This window comes from Trachemys scripta, chromosome 1 (assembly GCF_013100865.1).
Source record: "Trachemys scripta elegans isolate TJP31775 chromosome 1, CAS_Tse_1.0, whole genome shotgun sequence".
Lineage (NCBI taxonomy): Eukaryota > Metazoa > Chordata > Testudines > Emydidae > Trachemys > Trachemys scripta.
Genome location: NC_048298.1, coordinates 36,999,138 through 37,017,815, shown reverse-complemented (window position 1 = coordinate 37,017,815; position 18,678 = coordinate 36,999,138). Strand labels below are relative to the sequence as shown.

Sequence of the window (18,678 nt, the reverse complement as noted above, 5' to 3'; positions counted from 1 at the left end):
CATTATCTAGACCCCCGCATACACCAACAGGGACTGCTTCTCCATTTACTGTGAAGAGTTACATCTCTTCCTCTGATTTGGACCATGAAAGGCTGGTATCCCTACTGAGGTTTCAGTCACCCTATATATCTTGTTTTAGAGACATTAGGACTCCACATTAGGACTAGCAAAGGATGTATTACCCTCCATAACCTTACTGGTCCTGGGATGTTCTAGAGAATCCAGACCTCCATCGGAGCTGTGATCCAGGAGGAGGTCCCCTTCTCCTTTACAGGAGTCCTCCAGAGAAGCCCCTTTTACAATACCACAGCCTCCTCTAGTGCCTGGGGAGGAAGGAGAGATAATGGAGGAACCCCTAGATGTGTTCCACACTCCCACATATCCTCTTCTCTGGCTGAGACTGCCACCCCAGAATCAACATTCCCCCTTCTGGAGAATTTCAAGGTCTTCCAGGACTTTATAAGGAGGGTGACCACATCCCTGGGGGTGTAATCAGAGGTTGTGCAAGACAACCCCTGTAAGCTCTTGGACATATTACAATCACCTGTCCTAGGAAGAATTGTCCTTCCTATTAATGAAGCCTTGCTGGAACTGGCCAAAACCCTTTGGCAGATTCCAGCTTCCATCCTCCCAACATTTAAAGTGGGTGGATAGACACTACCAGGTTCCTCACAAAGATTTTGACTATTTCTTTACCCAACCTGGTGGTTATGGCTGCCAGTGAATGTTCTAGGAAGTCACAACCTAAGGCTACCTCCAAGCATAAAGAATGCAAGAAACTTGATATGTGTCGCAGGAAGGTTTACTCCACTACTAGCCTTCAGATGATGGTGTCTAATTTCCAGGCACTGTTATCCAATAAATGTTTGTTTATTGGTCAACAATTTCCAGATTCGCTGGCAAATTGACAGAGGAGTGCAGCGAGCAGTTTTTAGTCATCATTACTGAAGGTCACCTCACTGCTCGGACATTGCTCCAAGCAGCACTGACATGGACTCACCCTCTATAGCTACTGTCATCTCCATGAGATGTTCCTCTTGGCTAGCCCCGTGGGAGCTACAAAACACAATAGAGGATTTGCCCTTCAAAGGGACTAAACGGTTTTCTCAGAAAACAGCTGATGCCATGCACAACTTAAAAAGACTCTTTGGCAATACTCCATGCTCTGGGAGCATACACTTCAACAACACAGAGAAAGCATTTTAGGTTTCAACCATACTATGGAATCTCCTTTCAGCAGAGGTCACAAGGCACTGCCAAAAAGAGGTCTCAGCTTCCCAAACATCACCGGTTGGCATTGTCTACAGGTCCTTCTCAACCAGACATCTTCGATTTCTAAACAGATGTTTTGACTATTCTATGGAGGGCTGCATATTGACCATATCACTCTCCCTTCCTTTGGGAAGCATCTATCTCCCTGTTACAGTGCTTGGGAGTAGATTACAATGGACAAATGGGTGCTTAGGATTGTAAAGGAGAGATATGTCATCCAATTTACTTCCCTTCCTTTCCCCAACCTACCTTCCCCATCCCTTTTCAGGGACTCATCTCACAAAGCCATTCTATTTCAAGAGATATGCTCTCTTCTGGAACTGGAGGCTACAGAAGAAGTCCCTTACCACCACAGAGGGAAAGGTTTCTATTCCTGGTACTTCCTGATCCCAGAGAAGTTTGGTGGCCTTCGTCCCATTCTAGATCTAAGAAAGCTGAACAGTTTGATCAAGAAAATCAAGTTCAGGATGTCACAGTCACTTCCATTATCCCTTCCCTGGAGATTGGCATGCTGACCTTGATTTGTAGGATGCATACTTACAAGTAGCAATACATCCTGGCCACAGGAAGTATCTTTCATTCACAGCAGGCAACAACTAGTACACAGTGCTCCCCTATGGGCTGTCATCAGGGCAACTGCATGTTGTGGTAGCGGCCCATCTGTACAATTTAGGTGTTCAGAGTTTTCCTTACCTAGGCTATTGGCTTTTTCATGGAACAACAGGCATCCAGGTCCAAAACAGAATCCTCATCATCAAACAGATATTCTCTCAACTGGATCTGAAACTAAACTTAGACAAATCAAAGTTGCAACCAGCACAATACATAACCTTCATAGGAGCAGACCTTGATGCCACTACTGCAATGGCTTTCCTTCAGACAGAAAGATTTCAGTCTGTAGCCTCTCCATCTAAAAGCCTCAAGTCCAACCCCATGACAAGAGTGCATTCCTGCCTGCAGCTCGTGGTCTCTTGCACATATATAACTTTGCATGTCAGACTTCACCTTCGCTGTCTGCAGGCCTTGCTCCATTTGGTATTTTGGCCAACGAGGCACTCTCTGGACATACAGATTTACATCCCTGTGTGAGTGCTTCAGTCTCTGGACAGATGGTTGAATATGGGGAATGTGTGCAAAGGAGTTCCCTTTCTGTCTCCAGAACTGACCTTAGAAACAGATGCATCTATGATAGGCTGTAGAGCCCATCTTGGTCCACTTTGGGTGCAGGCTCTTTGGTCACCTCAGGAAGTCTCTGCACATAAACCTTTAGAGCCCCAGGCTATTTGTCAGCTCTGCAAGACATTTATGTTCACTGTCAAAAACCAAGTGGTGCAAGTCCACAAAGACAATACCTCTGCTATGTTTCATGTCACCAGGCAGGGAGGTGCAAGGTCAATTCAGCTATGCCAAGAGGCTATCCAGCTTGGAACCTATGCAAAAGAAACAAAATTTCCCTGCAAGCTTTCCACCTTCTGGGAGTGAGGATCACTACTGCAGACTCCTTCAGTAAGGATTTCATAGACCACAATGAAGAAGGACATCCTTCTCCAGATCATCCGTCAAAGGGGATAGCTAGTACTAGATTTGTTTGTGATCACCTGAACAATAAATGCAAAACAATTTGCTCAAGGGTGGGCTAAGAATCCCTGATGGATGCCTTTCTTATCTCATGGTCCAGTCACATACTATATACATTTTCTCCAGTACCTGTCATTCCAAGGGTATTCAGGAAACAGAAAAAAGACACGGCAACATTAATCCTAGTGGCACCAACTTGGCCAAGGCAGTAGTATTTCACAGACCTACATCGACTTTCTGTCCAGTCTCTGATAACTCTATCCCTATTCAAATTCTCCTGTCTCAGAATCATAGCAAGTCATGGAATTCCAACTTGCAGTCTCTTCACCTCATGGTATAGCTAATCACTGGTTGCATACTCATGAGAGATTGTGCTTCTGAGATGTCCAAGCTATTTTAGTGAGCAGCAGAAAAGATTTCCAGTAGAGCCACTACAGGAAAGTGAAAGAGATTTTCAGTCTGGGTGCATGTGATGGGGTTTCTGGGGTGAAACCTGGACTGTTGGACTCTTGAGCCCTCTGTCTAACCAACCTAGGGTATCCGTCTCATGCTGTGATGCTGTTGTTAATCCACAAACCTTTGGCAGGTACTGTACTTACACAGACATCCACAGGCAGGGCTACACCCAACTGAGTTACATGAATGCTTTCCCCAGCCACTCATGAACCAACAATAGAGAGGCTCCAGCCAATTCCTCCCAGCTCCCCAGCCTTGCACTCCAGAACTGTACTGTCTTGCCCTGGTCAGAAGCCTGACCAGTGTAAGTTCATTACCCAGTCCGCCCCTCCCTCAATGTGGAGAGGACACACACTAGCCTTTGTAAACTGAGCTGAGATTTCCCAAGCACTTCAACCAAAACACATTGTTTTAGGTAAAATATAAAACAGATTTATTAACTACGGAAAGATAGATTTTAAGTGATTATAAGGAGCAAGCATAGAGATCAAAGTTGGTTACTTAAGAAACAAAAATAAATTCGCAGTCTGAGTTCTACACACTAAACATGATTTGAATCAAACAGTGTCTCATCTTGAAGGATGGTATGGTTCCTCAGTACACAGGCTGGGATGCTTTTCTAGCTTGAGACCAGCCTCCCCAGTTCAAAGTCTTTGTTCTCCAGATGTGTTTCCAGATGTTGAGTGTGGGGTGAGTGAGGCCAAGTCATAATGTCACTGGGACCCTCTAGTGACAACCTCATTATTTTTATTGTCTATGAAGATGGCATTTCTGGTGGTAACCACTTCTTCAAGGCGAGTTTCAGAACGTTCAGGCTCTTCTAGCTGACCCTCCTTTCAGTCTTTCATGAAGACAAAGTTTCCCTTAGGCCACACCCTAAATTCGTGCCAAATGTGGTATCAGTTTTCCACCTGAATTACGCTATCCGTTGTTTTTCACAAAACCCCACTCTTCATAGGTGCTAACTTTTGTTTTTGCCGGTGGGTGCTTTTAAAGGGGAGCGTGTGTTGCGGGGGGGTGACGGGGGGGGACTCTGCTAGTTTTGGGAGGAGGCTATTTTCAGTATATTTATATACTTCTTTCATATTCTAGTTAATGAATGTATCTATCATTGGTATCTTTACTATTTTAATAATGATTCAGTTGTTATGAAGTACTTAATTACATTATCATGAATTACAGTATATTAAAATCATTCCAATCACCTACAAGCTGTCTTCACTAATGTCCCAGTTTAAATACATCATGTCTCACTGTAGATTTCTGGATAAAACTGTCAGCTATCTTATTTACTGCTAGTTCCCTGGTATTGTCTTGATGCACGTTAAGGACAGCTACATTATTCAGTTGCGTCTCTCTCATTGATGACTGGAGATAATTTTTAAGTCTTCTGAAGCTGGAGAATGAGTTCAGGATGATAAAGGCACAGTGAGAGGATCCTTATGAATTTGCAGTACTCTGGAAACATAGTGCTTCCAGAGTACTGCAAATATCTCCAAGATCTCTTTCTTGATGGGTAACAGCTAATTTAGGCACCATCATTTTTTATGTATAGTTGGGATTATATATTGCCATGTGCATTACTTTGGATTTAACATTGAATTTCATCTGTCATTTTGTTGCCAAGTCACCCAGTTTTGTGAGATCTCTTGGTAACTCTTTGCAGTCTGTTCTGGACTTAACTATCTTGAGTAATTTTGTATGGTCTGCAAACTTTGCCACCTTTTTGCAGATCATTTATGAATATGTTGAACAGCACTGGTCCCAGACCAGTACAAGCCCCTCGGGGGACACCACTATTTACTTCTCTCCATTCTGAAAATGGAGCATTTATTCCTGCCCTTTATTTCCTGTCTTTTAACTGGAGTGACTGGCAATGCTTTCAGGATCATCTAATGATCCTTAATGTAATTCAATGACAAGCCTTTTGTATCTTAATCACCCTACCTCTATTTATAAACAAACTCCCTGCTCCAAAGGCAGAAGTTGTTAGCAGCACAGAATTCATCACATTTGACACTCAAGCTCTGGTTCCTGGGTGTTGAACACCCACAATTTTTTTTCCATGGGTTCCTGAGCTCCAGAGCACACACGGAGTCGGTGCCTATACCACTCTTCCAAAGCCAAAGAAAGACTCCACACCTTAGATATTTGCATAGCTTTGGCATTCTATCTAGATCACACTATGTTTAGAGCAGTGTTTCTCAATGACCAGTCCTTGAACTTGTGCCAGTCCCTGAGATCTCCCTGACAGTTTCAGAAGGCAGCAAGCCAGTCTTTGTTATCAAAAAGCTTGAGAAACACTGCTTTAGAGAATCTCTCTGGCTCTTTGTAGTGTCTGCGAAGGGAGTAAAGGCCATCTAGTGTCAATTCAGCATATTTCCGACTGGATTTATGACTGCATTAAACTCTGCTATTATCTTTCTAAAGTCTCTCCTCCACCAAGCATTATGTCTCACTCCACCAGGGCTTAGTCCACGTCATCAGTTTTTCTCAGCAACACTCTGATAACAGATATCTGCAGAGCAGCAACGTGGTCATCTGTACATACCTTTTCCAGACATTTCGCCATTGCTCAAGCCTCTCATGACAATGCCAACTTTGTCAAGTTCGTGCTAGTGTCTCTGTGCAGATGACCCAAAGTCCCACCACCTGGAAGGGAACTGCTGATGAGTCACCTGCAGTGGAAAATATATATGTCCAATCATTCCATAGAGGGAAAAGGTTACTTGCTTGTACAGTTACTGTTGTTCTTCAAGATGTGTTGTGCACATATACATTCCATGACCCTCCCATCTTTCCCACTACTGCAGACACTAGACACACAGCGGTGAGAAAAAATGGAGACGGAGGTGGTAGACAAGCCCCTTTTATGCCCTAGACTCAGTGCATGAGGAGAACAAAAGCACATGCACAATTTAGTTGTTCTGCTGGCAAGTCTCTGACTCGAGTGCGTTGGGTGCACATACACCTGCAGTAGAATTTATATGTGCACAAAACATTTAGAAGAACAAAAGTTACTGTACAGGTACATAACCATTTTTTTTCAAGTTGCATGGTAATTTGCATTACCATACTATTATGTACTGCCAACTGTAGTGAGATTAAAGTATTTTGATCATAGTAATAATACTTAGCTCTTATATAGTGCTTTTCATCAGTATATCTAAAAGCACTTTACAAAGGAGGTGTCATAATCCCCATTTTACAGAAGGGAAAACTGAGGCACAGAAAGGGGGAGTGAATTATCCACGGTCAACCAACAGGCCAGTGGTAGAGCTCAGAATTGAGCCCACATCCCTCAGGCTAGTGCTCTATCCACTCAACCATACTGCCACCTCAGAGACTTCAGTGCAGATTAAAACACAGTGTGTGTGTGTATAGTGAGGGGGGAGGGTGGAATTTGGGTATAGTGTTAGAAATTTAGAAACATGTAGAAGTTAGAGAGAGGTAAATTTATAACCCAAACAAATGTAATTTCCTATTTGCCAAATTCTATAGACAATCACAAGACATCTTTGGCTGATTTGTCATACTTTTCCAAGACATCTGAAAACAGATAAATTGCATATTGATTCTGTGGCCCAGATCCTCAGCTGTAGGTGTGGATTTTTATGCTTCTCTGATCCTGGACTGGCTGTGCACCAGGCTGATCTATGGTTGCTAGGGTGGTTCTATACTACTGGAGGATCTCCTTACACTGGAGTGATCCTCTCAAGACCAGCTATGCCACCTTAACGGCTGCTTTGCACTGGCTATGTAGTGCAAAGAGACTTCCGTACATGAGACAAATAGTTTATTCTAGCCTCTCTACTTGCCCATTTCATAACCATTATAATATCTCTCTGATGATTCATTATATGGCTCATGGGAACCGCACAGGGAACTATTAGTCATTAGGTCTGACATGGGTTTATTGCTAATAATTTGGAGGATATTGGACTCATAAATATTAAATCTCTGTTTAATTCAAAGCACTTTATGACTTAAAGCAACACCATCTGTGGAGGGCCTTTGTTATTCTTCAGCAATGTTACTCATCTTCACAGATAACTTTTAAAAAAAATGTTGTAAATGTTAAAATAAATACCGTATGTGGGCCAATCCCAGGCTGTGCTGTGGCTGCTTTGTGGTGCTTCCCCAGTGCAAAATAGCCCTGGAGTTAGTGTAGCCAGCCATTTGCGGATCACTCCAGCAAATGGGAATCTTCTGGTGACAAAGGGCATGTCTACACAGAAACTAGACAGCCATGGCTGGCCTGTGCTAGCTGACTTGGGCTCGCAGTGTTCAGGCTGCAGGACTATTTCATTGCTGTGTAGATTTCTGGGCTTGGGATGGAGCCTGGGGTCTAGCACCCTGTAGGATTGGAGGATCCCAGAGCTCAGGTTCCAGCCTGAGCCTGGAAGTTTTCATAGCAACGAAACAGCCCCGCAGCCCGAACTCCACGAGCCCGAGTCAGCTGGCACAGGCCAGCCACAGGTTTGTCTTTGCTGTGTAAATATATCTAAAGAGTTTGCCTGCACTATCACATTCTTCCTCAGCTGTTAACATAAGAAGTGTGGCCAAGAAAAAGGTGACTGGGATGTCCCTGCATCCTGGCACTCTCTGGGTGCGATATCAGTCTTTTTGGACCATTGGCAGCCAATACAAGTTAGACACACCTTCAGGCAGCTCTGATTTATGCTGGGACAACAGTCTTGTGGATAACTGGCCCAGGATCTGTCAAGTGCAAAGGTGGCTTTGTCACGTTTGTTACCTACCCCCTTTCTCCAAGTGGCACTGCATGCTCCTCAGCCACAGAGGAGGATCATGAGGAGTGAATTCATGTGGTTCCAAAATCCTTTCCTAAAACATTATAAGATTTGAAACCCTCCCTAGCCAGATGTAGCATTTACAGAGGCAGGTGGTAGTTTCAGTGAGGATTTCTTCTAAAGTTTAGAAATATCTCTTTTAAAATATGAAGTTGATACTTCAGCCAAATAGTATCTTTATTATTTTGTTGTTCTTTGTGCTGCCACTTTCTCTAGAAGCTAAATGTGTCAAGGATCACAATATGTCTAGACCTAAACATGACACAGTGAGGAAGATCAATTTCAGTGCCCAAAAGAAGGCCTCTGAAATCTGCCTGTTCTGATTTTCTTCAAGAAGCATGGTATGCAAGCTATATGTCCGAGACAAGGTATAACTTTGATCATTTAGAAAGCACAACTGACATGAAAGAACAATAGGAACCTATTAATCATTGATTAACAGTTTGCTAAAATTGTATAGACACAGTTACGTTTTTTAATATTACTTATTTAATGCAGTTTGATATGGGATTCTGTTGGCAGATAAATTTCAACTTGATTCTGCTAATTCTGCTGGAAATCTTCATGGCAACTACTGTGATCATTTCAGCTAGGTCTAATGAAGACTGCTGTAGGAGGAAGAAAGTAGGTTTTCCCTTAAGAACTACAATTTGTTAATTTAATTTTTGTTTGTTTTCTTAAACATGTGTGTTTAAACAGGTCACTTCTCCCCTTCTTTCATTATGTTGACTAAGTACTAGTGACTTCATCTTTATATAATAATTTTATATTTAATTGTGTAATTGATTCAGAACAATAAATAAGAGAAATCAAGGTACAGGAGACACTTGTTTGCAGCAACACCTTGCAAGAACAACCGCCGCTTAAAAGCAATATTTCCCCTGGGAACTCTTTCCCTACTGTGAATTGTCTACTTGGTAACAGTAACATAGACGCCACATAAGAGCAACATTTGTGACGTTCATAGAATCGTAGAATATCAGGGCTGGAAGGGACCTCAGGAAGTCATCCAGTCCAACCCCCTGCTCAAAGCAGGACCAATTCCCAACTAAACCATCCCTGTTGTGATGTCACATCCAGGGGTGGAGATGGGGGGCAGATAAGGTGTTCCCCCTCTGCCCCAAACTGCATCATTCCACTCCCCTCCTGACCCTTCAGTGCAGCTCCAGGGCACAGAGTCTCGTCCACTTGCCCTGCCTGACAGAGCCTGCATGGAGAGCATACGTAGTGGGAGGTTGGGGAGAGGATCTGGAAGAGAAGGGATTTTTCGGGGGGGAAGCTGGAGTCAGGGGAGCAGCAGAGGCACAGCTGAAAAGTTTCCTCCTCCTGTCTTCAGCATCTGGCTTACAGGCAGCAGCAGGGGGTTGCTGTTTTGAAGTGGGACATATGGGGGAGCCCCCCATGCACTGAGATGTCCCCTCCATCTTGGTTGCAAGTGGCGGGGTGTGGGTGTGCTGTTTTGCAGTGAGGGTTCGGGGGCCCTCCCTCCCCAGGGCACTGGCCTGTCCGCTTCCCTGCTCCTGTCTCCGCTGTCTGTGCTAGGAGCCACCTCCACACTCCTCCCAGCTAGCCAGCCAGCCCTTGCCAGAGTGGGGCATGAAGCTGCCAGAAGAAGCATCCTCAGCCTTTCCCCGGCAGCTAGGCTCACTCAGACATTTTGCAAACTGGGGGCTCCCAGGCCAAACACAGGGTGCTCCTGCCCATTCCCCCAAAACTTGGGGTCTCCAATCCTGCCCCATCTCCAAAACATAGCTGTCCCTTCTGAAACACTCTTAACTCTTCAAACACTTTTGGTCAGATGACACTCCCCTAACAGCTTAGGAGCAACAGCAAAAGGGCACCAATATGTTGCTACTAATGAGCGTCTACTGTAATATAATGATGCCCAAATTTTCTCCCATCTCCAAAGGTGCCAGAGGGCCATGTGCAAAGTGTGACTACTATAACTGTACTTGCATCTTGCATCTGAAGAAGTGAGGTTCTTATCCACGAAAGCTTATGCTCCCAATACTTCTGTTAGTCTTAAAGGTGCCACAGGACCCTCTGTTGCTTTTTACAGATTCAGACTAACACGGCTACCCCTCTGATATATAACTATACTGTGCACCATGGTCAGGATACCATGAGCTCATGCAGGGCACCCATATTCCTTGCTTTTTGTAGAGCGTAACTCCATTGGGACACTTTTGACAGTAGACAGGTAGGGTGGTTGAAAGACACCATAATTGTGCAGATACTCTGAGCCATTCCCTGTCCTTCAGGCATGCATATGTGCAAAGCTTTGCTGCTGTTCTGAGGCGTGAGGAAGAGGGTAGATTCCTTCCCACATTGCCTATGCAGAGTTCCCCAGTATTAACATGGGTAGCATGGGCTGAGTGCTGGGTGCAGGATTTGGGGCTGTGGGTGGGATTTTCAAAACCACCTTAAGTGACTTAGAAAGTCAATGACACTTGTGCTCCTAAGTGACATAGGCACTTTTCAATATCCCACCTTATATGATTTCTGCAACAGCACATGCGTCTTCCCAGAATGAAGCAAACACCCACAGATGCTTCCTGTACCATGAACTGCGGTGGGTGAGGTGCTGGCATAAGAGATAGCTATCCCACACTGGTAGAATCCTCATCTGGGGAATCTGACAAGTTTATGGCCCTTTTGCAACACTGTAGTAGTGCAAATGGGCTGCACTGTGGGAAACTGGCCCTGTATCTATGCCATTTTGTAATCCAGTGGTAATGCTGTTTGCTATGCAAAGCTATGTAGCAAACTGTGGCTTGATTTCCACTCTAACTATGCCAGTAAAGGCTGAAACTGCTGTGAGGGCAGCACACTCAGTTCCAGAGGGAAAATGGGATGAGTGAGAATGAATGTCTTCCATTACTTAACAGAAACTGTATAAGGGCTGGATTCTTCCACCTTTTGGGACTACTTTGTGTAGGAAGGTTCTGCACTACATGAGAAGGAGTGGCTTACTCTGGCCCTAATATGATAAGGAGTGGGGCCTCATGTTTTCTGAGTGGATTCCATTACAATTTAGGGCCTTCATTAGTAATGATGGAAATATATGAGCCTCAAAGATGAGAATACAAAGTAGGGGAAAATATGAAATATTTATGGTTCAGTGAAGGATATAGAAAATTTCTCCCTCTGAGAAAAAAATGCTTTGTGTCCACATATAAAACTTAATATGTTGTATTAACAATGCTTACATTGGACTAGTTTGTGCTTTTTGGGTCTCCTGAGATCCTATAGAAAACAATTGTGATTCAGAGAGCTATGATTCCTTCCCTTGCTCCCAGTGGGAGGAAATTTGCTGCTGACCCTTACTTCCCTTTTGATCATCTGCTATGGCCAGTGTGTTAGGGGGTGGAACCAATGCTCTACTCATTCCCTGGGAACAGGGCATGCAACACCTGCTCTTCTCCACAACCTTATAGTCAAGCTGTAGGCAGACTTCACAAGTGATTGGGGGGATACGTCTGACTGCCCCTGATACTGTGTAGAGTCAAGCCACAACCTGGCCCTTATTAAACTGCATACTTCTTTCAGATTATGTTTCTTTTTTACCTTTAGAGTACCGTATATGACAGTACCAGCGTTTTGAATGATGTCAGCTTTCCTACTCGAATTCTGAAATCCTATTCAGTAAGAAAAGCTTTGTTTTCTTGCGATATATGAATTTATTCTCTCATCTTTTCATGTACTGAACTCCTTTGAAGCCTGTGAGAGTTCTGTGTGTAATAGTTTCAGGAACAGGCTTGTTATAATATGGCAACATGAACATGAGATACGCGTGGATGTTGCAAGATAAATTCCAACTGTCCTAAACAGGAAGGAAAAGTCTACTTGATGATTAAATAAGAAACAATTGCAGACATGACAATTTATTTTTGATTGAAAACACTGAATAAAATTGTAAACATGTAGAATGGGTTCAGTCCTACTCCCATTTTAACTAGTGGAAGCTTTGCTGTAGTCTTTCATGAGTGTAGTATTGGCCTCAAACATTTCTCATGTCATAAATGCATCCATTGACATCTATGAGACATCCTACCTACACAACTGAAATGACTGTAAAAACGTAGTCAAATTCATTGCTAATTATTTTGGTGCTCTAATTTTTTCAGGTAATTGAAGTGATTATTGGAATTTCTGCAGTATTTGGTGGAATAATTGCTTTGAATATGGATGTGTTAGTCTCAGGTCCATACCTTTCAGTAACATTCTTTTGGATCTTAGTGGCTGTAAGTACTACACTATTAAATGTAGCTTTTTATACATTGTCTCTCTAAGCCTGATGTTTATTTGGCTCTCAAATTAATTTTCAATCACTGCCTTACAAAAAATTAATGCTTTTAAACGATTATGCTAGATTATCTAACATGCCTGCTTTTTGATTTACAACATTGTATTAGAATGTAAGTGCCTTACTTAGGTAAAATTCCCATTGAAATCAGCAATAAAATAAGGCTATTAAATAGGTTATTCTTTACTAAACAGGTCTATGTTTTTAAAATACCATCTTTCGGTCTGCAAAATTAAGATCTGGGTTGAATTTCATTACAATGAAATCCTTAGGATGCCATTGTCAGCCTATCATCTTGATTAAATGGCTGTCCCAATTACATACTTGAACCTGCTAATAATTGGTGGTGAACATTCATCTCAGTGTAAAACCCTTCATGATGATAACAACATAATGAGAGCTGCAGATAGGAGAAGAAGATTCATAAGGGGGTAACTGCAAGCCTCCATTCCACTGAGGGGACAGGTAATGGAGAAGCCACTGGGTCCATGCTTACATGGATCCGGTGGCTGGCAATCTCCTCAGCACAAAATGGAGAGGGACACCAGTCCCCGGGTGAATTCACCCAGAATCCTTTAGCGTGCTAAATTCAAGCTCAGTAGGATGTTAGCACATCGAAGACCTACTGACTTAGGCTACGTGGGTAATAGTCTCATCTTGATAGGTATAGATTTAGTAGTACAGAACACTCCATTAATGGCAATAAAGTTTTTGAGGTAATTTTTCTTCCCATTAAATTAGTACACCTCTACCCTGATATAACACGACCCGATATAACATGAATTCGGATATAACACGGTAAAGCAGTGCTCCGGGGGGGGGCTGCACACTCCGGCAGATCAAAGCAAGTTCGATATAATGCGGTTTCACCTACAACACGGTAAAATTTTTTGGCTCCCAAGGACAGCGTTATATCAGGGTAGAGGTGTACCATAAATATTGCCTATACAGTGTTATATAAAATTATAACTTTATAACAAAATTTCACATTATTTGGAGCAAACTGAGGACCCAATTCTCAGCTAGTGTAAATCAATGTAGCTCCACTGCAGTCAATGAAGCTATGCCAATTTACACCAGCTGAGGAGCTAGTTCTTAATATTTTCTAATGTCTTGGTGTCCTTTTCAGTGCTTTCCAAGTGCCATTGCAAGTCATGTAGCTGCTGAATATCCAAGTAAATGTCTGGTAAGTATATGTGCAATGTTCAGATATTGTGCTGTAATGGAATATTATGAATAAAGTCCTTTGGTGATAATCATACAACTAATATATGTTCACGGTAAAGTGACCATAAAAAGTTCTATACTAAATATAACAAAATAGATGTCTGGGGTCCTTGGAATACTCAATTAATACTGTTAGAAAGGAGGCTAATGGAGTGCTTGGCTCTGTACTTATAAAGTTAATTGTACTAAAATAGAGTTCAGTTGGCTTTCCTCATGCGATATACCATTAGTGAATTAAACAAAATAGATTTTTAATTGATTAAAATGTACAAAATATTTATTTGTACTGGATATTTCAGGGGAAGTTGTGGACATTACTACAGAGATGGTAAGGAGAGTCAGCAGGGGCACAAAATGGGTCTGCCTCACCAAACAGCTAGTAGTCCAAATTCTGTTCTCAGTTAGACCCATGCAGCCACACTTAAGACAGTAGTGATCTACGGCGGTAATTGAAACAGAATTTGACCCTACAGAATTATCTTTGAATGAAAACCAGCCTATTATTGTCATAAGGAAACTAACCTGAAACCACCAAAATCTGTTGGTTTAGTTATTTAGCATGTATAGATCGCATGGTGGGGAGGGATAGCTCAGTGATAATGTTTGGCTGTAATTCTCACTGTTTCATGTAAAAGAAAAAAATAATAGTGTCCCTTCCATGCTAGCCCTCCTAATCCATTTTTGTTTCCTCTGCCTGTACTTGAAAGACATATTCAAAACAAAACAAAACAATACAACAGCCCTCTTGAACTCTGAATGGAAATGAGTTTAAATGTACTACAAAGCAATAGAGTTCTTAGCTAGTAGCATTTAGCCTCCATAGTGAATATTCATTTATTTGAATTCCTGCTTCTGTACATACTTAGAGGAGAGATCTGAGCATGGGTGGCTTGCAGATTGGGCCCTTTCTATATATTTTTACCACACACTCCCATTACACTTGCTGCAGACAGAAGTGGAATCAAGAACCAATGTTATTTGCTCTTATTTTTATTTCTTTAACACAAGTTTAACATCTTAATTTAAAGTTTAATATCTTGTTTTAACTAGGTTGAGGTCCTGATTGCCATAAGTAGTGTCACTTCTCCATTGTTGTTCACTGCTTCTGGATACTTATCCTTCAGTATCATGCGAGTTATTGACATCTTTAAAAATTATCCACCAGGAGTTAAAGTACGTATTTTACTCTTTTGAAAAATTAGCATCCATCAATTAGCAATTCAGATGGAGTAAATAAAGAGTATTATGAGTTATGTATCATAAGAATATAGAGAGCTGTATTACGGAGAATGACTAAAATGTTCTGGAAATTACTCTAAAAACTTATATAACATCCTAAAACTATCCTTTCTATAGTTATTTTGAACCATCCTATAGAAGACTATAACAGGGTTATAGTTCTCCATCAAATTCTATAGAATGGTTAAAAATAACCTATAAGAAGGTAATTATTTTTTATTTAAATTCCATAGAACTTTTCCATAACAGCTCAGCAAGTGTTCATAAAATTGTGGCTAACAAACTTCAAAGTTCTAAACTTTCAACTCATTTCCTAGGATGCCTACCAGTAAGTGGAACAGTGGGATAGAGTGCTAAATGTTCACCTGTAAACACTTGGGTTCATTCAAAGCTTGGTTTGGGGAAAAATTAATAGAGTTTGTAGATCCCAGTAGCCTGTGTTGCTGAGGAAATGTACTACTACATTCTGCACCAGCTCAAGTTTCCTGAGGGCTTCATGTCCAGGTACTCAAAGATATGTGAATAGAAAGTGAATGATTTACACCAAACTAAAACTAACAAATTTCACCCAACTCTGTTCAAGACTTTTCAATGCAGTTTAGTTTTCCAAAACAACGAAGTGTTTGATCAGTCAGCTAGAGAAAAAATAAGGTGTCATACTGAGACATGTAAACTGTGGGAGAACTTCAGAAAATATGAAGTGAGAGAAGGCAGAAAAGACAGGTATGATAGTTAAATACCTAACAACTTCTATACATTTTTATTTTTAGCAATCTTATGATATACTTCTGTTACTTCTGATGCTGATGCTGTTAATTCAGGCAATGCTTACCATTGGCACTGTCATCCAGTGTGTAAGTTACAAGACAAAAATGAAGCTGCATGATTCATCTTGGGCAATGCCACAGATTAATAAACAGGAGTACAGAACAATGGAAGTAAGCGTCTAATATCTGACTATAATTTTATAATATCTATAGTTTGTGAATGATTTTCTGTAATATTTGAGCAATTTATTCCCAATTATCACCTAAAATTGCCCTTTAAAAATGTAAGGGATGTATTTATTCATGCTAAGGCTGAATTTCACCCCGAATGACTTATTTTCCTGGTTAAATTAGGATACTCGGTACAGTAATAGTTTTCTTAGTTGACTTGAGATATTCTGTGTATAACAGACTGGTAATGGGACACGGAACCCTTAAAGAGTGGTAACACTTACGAAGCGTGACTGTAAAAATGATTTGCTGGGTTCCAGGTTTATTGTTTCTCAGTTACTTCCAGAATGAACTGTTCAGTTTATAAGTAAAATGCTTGTTATTTCTAGCCACCAGTCCTGCACATTTCTTCTGTGGGTAAGGCCAGCTGTTTGCTTGAGAGGAAGAAAGGCCTTGAGATTGAAGCCCATTACTAAGATCAAGATCTGGGATATATTCCTGCCTAGGTCATAGATTTTCCGTGTGACCTTCATAGATTTTAAGACCAGAAAAGATCATCTAGTCTGATCTGCATAACACAGGCCATAGGACTTCTCTGAGTTAATTCCTACTTCAAGTCCGATAGCTGTGTTTGAATTAGAGAATATCTTTTAGAAAAACATCCAACCTTGATTTTAAGATTGCCAGTGATGGAGAATCCACTGCTACCCTTGGTAGGTTCCTAGCAGACAAGTGTGCCAGCCAAAAGAACCCCAAACCAAACAAAAAAAACCCAACAACCAAAAACCCACCTACTGGCACCCTTGTTGGAAGTATCAGCAAAGAAGCCAAGGATCAAATCAGGCTGTGACTAAATCTATGCTCTGGTCACTCAAGGTTAGGGTTGAGGATATTAAACAGTGTGAGGAATCTTGAACTGCATTTCTAGTCCTGTATCATTTCTGGGGAAATGTACAGTAATCTTCAATTTTGTCCATTTGGCACCTTTCACAAGCAAATTAATTAAACTAATTTAAAAGAAACAGATAAATGTCCTCTTTTGCTGGCTGTTTCTATTCAGAAAAAAATATTATGGAAATATATCGGGACTTAGTAGAATTAAGAGTGAGCCAATATATTTATGAGAATTTGGTGCTAATACAAAATTAGTGTAGAAGGACTATATACATACAAGCCTTTTTGGAGAACAAATAAATGTGTATGGTGAGTGTAATATGATGAGTCCCATTGGATTCTGCAAGCTCTGAAGTTTGACTAAGGTCTGCTGAACTCCTCATCTGATAACTTTTTTGGCTCAGTGAGGTATATTTTCCTGAATAAATGGGATCTGACCCATTATGCATAAAATAAGTAATAGCTATTTCATTAATAAAGATGTTTTATTATTAATTACATGCTGCAGGTTCCTACTGAAGCCTCTAATGTGGTATTCTCTGAAGGATAGTGTAGAAGGGGCACTGCCACCTCCCAAGCACCTCCTTGCAGCTGAGGTTGGCTGGGCATCTAACTCCCCTTAAAGGGCAATCCTTGTGACACACCTTCCCCTGCCAGAGCTGACCTTCACCCAAAGATAGGCTCGACAATGGCTAACAGCTGGTCATGTCCTGAAGCCAGGGGAGCACCTCCTATTCAGCTGCAGCCAGCAAGTCTACTAAATTCTTGACAATGTTCTTGTCCTCCTCAGTATGATGTGACCGGGACTTGGGCTCCACTGTGTGTGCTTTAAGTAATTAATACAGTGGATATCTTACTCCATATTTTGGAGCATGTGTTCAGCACACGCAGTACTCCTGAATGTCTAGTTCACAAGCAACTTCTGAGGTGGTCAACAACACAGAGGTTTCACCGTGGCTGAACTGATTTAAAGTTACTGCTGCTTGGTCTCTTGGAGAGGAGCCTCCCTGGATACAAATACAAGCACAGCCATCGGAATTAAAAATGTCTCTATCCAAGTCCAACCTCCATTCAGGTCTTCCAAACACTAAGGACTGTGCTCCTTTTTTTATAGCTGTTAACACTTCACTCAGCAGCATCCACTTCTGGTCCAGTGGAACACTGCCACTTCCCAGTCTACCTACCTAGTACATGTGGCAGCTTTGAAGCTGTGATTTGTTCCCCATACCAGCTACAGGAGGCAGCACTGAAGTGCTTATTGATTCTTTTTTAGAAAAAAATTTTTTTTTTTAAAGAAAAATGTTAAAGACAGAAGATGTTTAGAACTTTTCATAATACCTATAACCTGTTTTGATTGATATTTTTAAAATGTCAGATTATTCAGTGATTTTATTTTGAAAATGTTGTATCTATCTATATCTATCTATTGCAAAAATAACTACATATATATATATTGCAAAACTTTCAAAATACAGCATATAATCATATTATATATATATATGAATTAATATTCCTAAATTCCCTGGAACAATACATTTGAATCCCAGCCAGGCTGAGTAAGCTTCATCATCTTTTCAAATGAGGTAAAACTGAGTTGTCTTTTATAGTTATTATTATTTGTATTGCAATAGCACCTAAGAGCCTCAGTCGTGGATCAGGGCCCCGTTGTGCTAGGTGCTGTACAAACACAGAACAAGCCCTGCTTCAAAGTGTTTACTTCTCTGTGTAGGGTTTTCAGCTGAAATCTTAAAAAACAAAGTCCTACTTTATGAATTAAAGGAGGGTAGTATAATTAAAGCCAATCAACATAGGTTTATGGCAAATAGATCCTGTCAAACTAACTTGATATGTTTTTTTTATGAGATGACAAGTTTGGTTGATAAAGGTAATAGTGCTGATGTAATATACTTAGACTTCTGTAAATTATTTGACTTGGTACCCACATAACATTTTGATT

At 41.3% G+C, this 18,678-nt stretch overlaps 1 protein-coding gene across 3 annotated transcripts in view; it reads left to right on the top strand.

Annotated features, from left to right (window-relative positions):
* The window catches only part of MLC1 (modulator of VRAC current 1), a 36,972-nt gene that overhangs the window by 16,208 nt on the left and 2,086 nt on the right, over positions 1-18,678 (top strand). For all 3 annotated transcript variants that reach the window (XM_034767509.1, XM_034767493.1, XM_034767502.1), the window contains 6 exons: positions 8,640-8,741; positions 11,691-11,762; positions 12,245-12,361; positions 13,553-13,609; positions 14,701-14,823; positions 15,660-15,827. In XM_034767509.1, the coding sequence (XP_034623400.1) occupies positions 8,640-8,741; positions 11,691-11,762; positions 12,245-12,361; positions 13,553-13,609; positions 14,701-14,823; positions 15,660-15,827 (639 nt within the window). The remainder of the gene's footprint in view (positions 1-8,639; positions 8,742-11,690; positions 11,763-12,244; positions 12,362-13,552; positions 13,610-14,700; positions 14,824-15,659; positions 15,828-18,678) is intronic.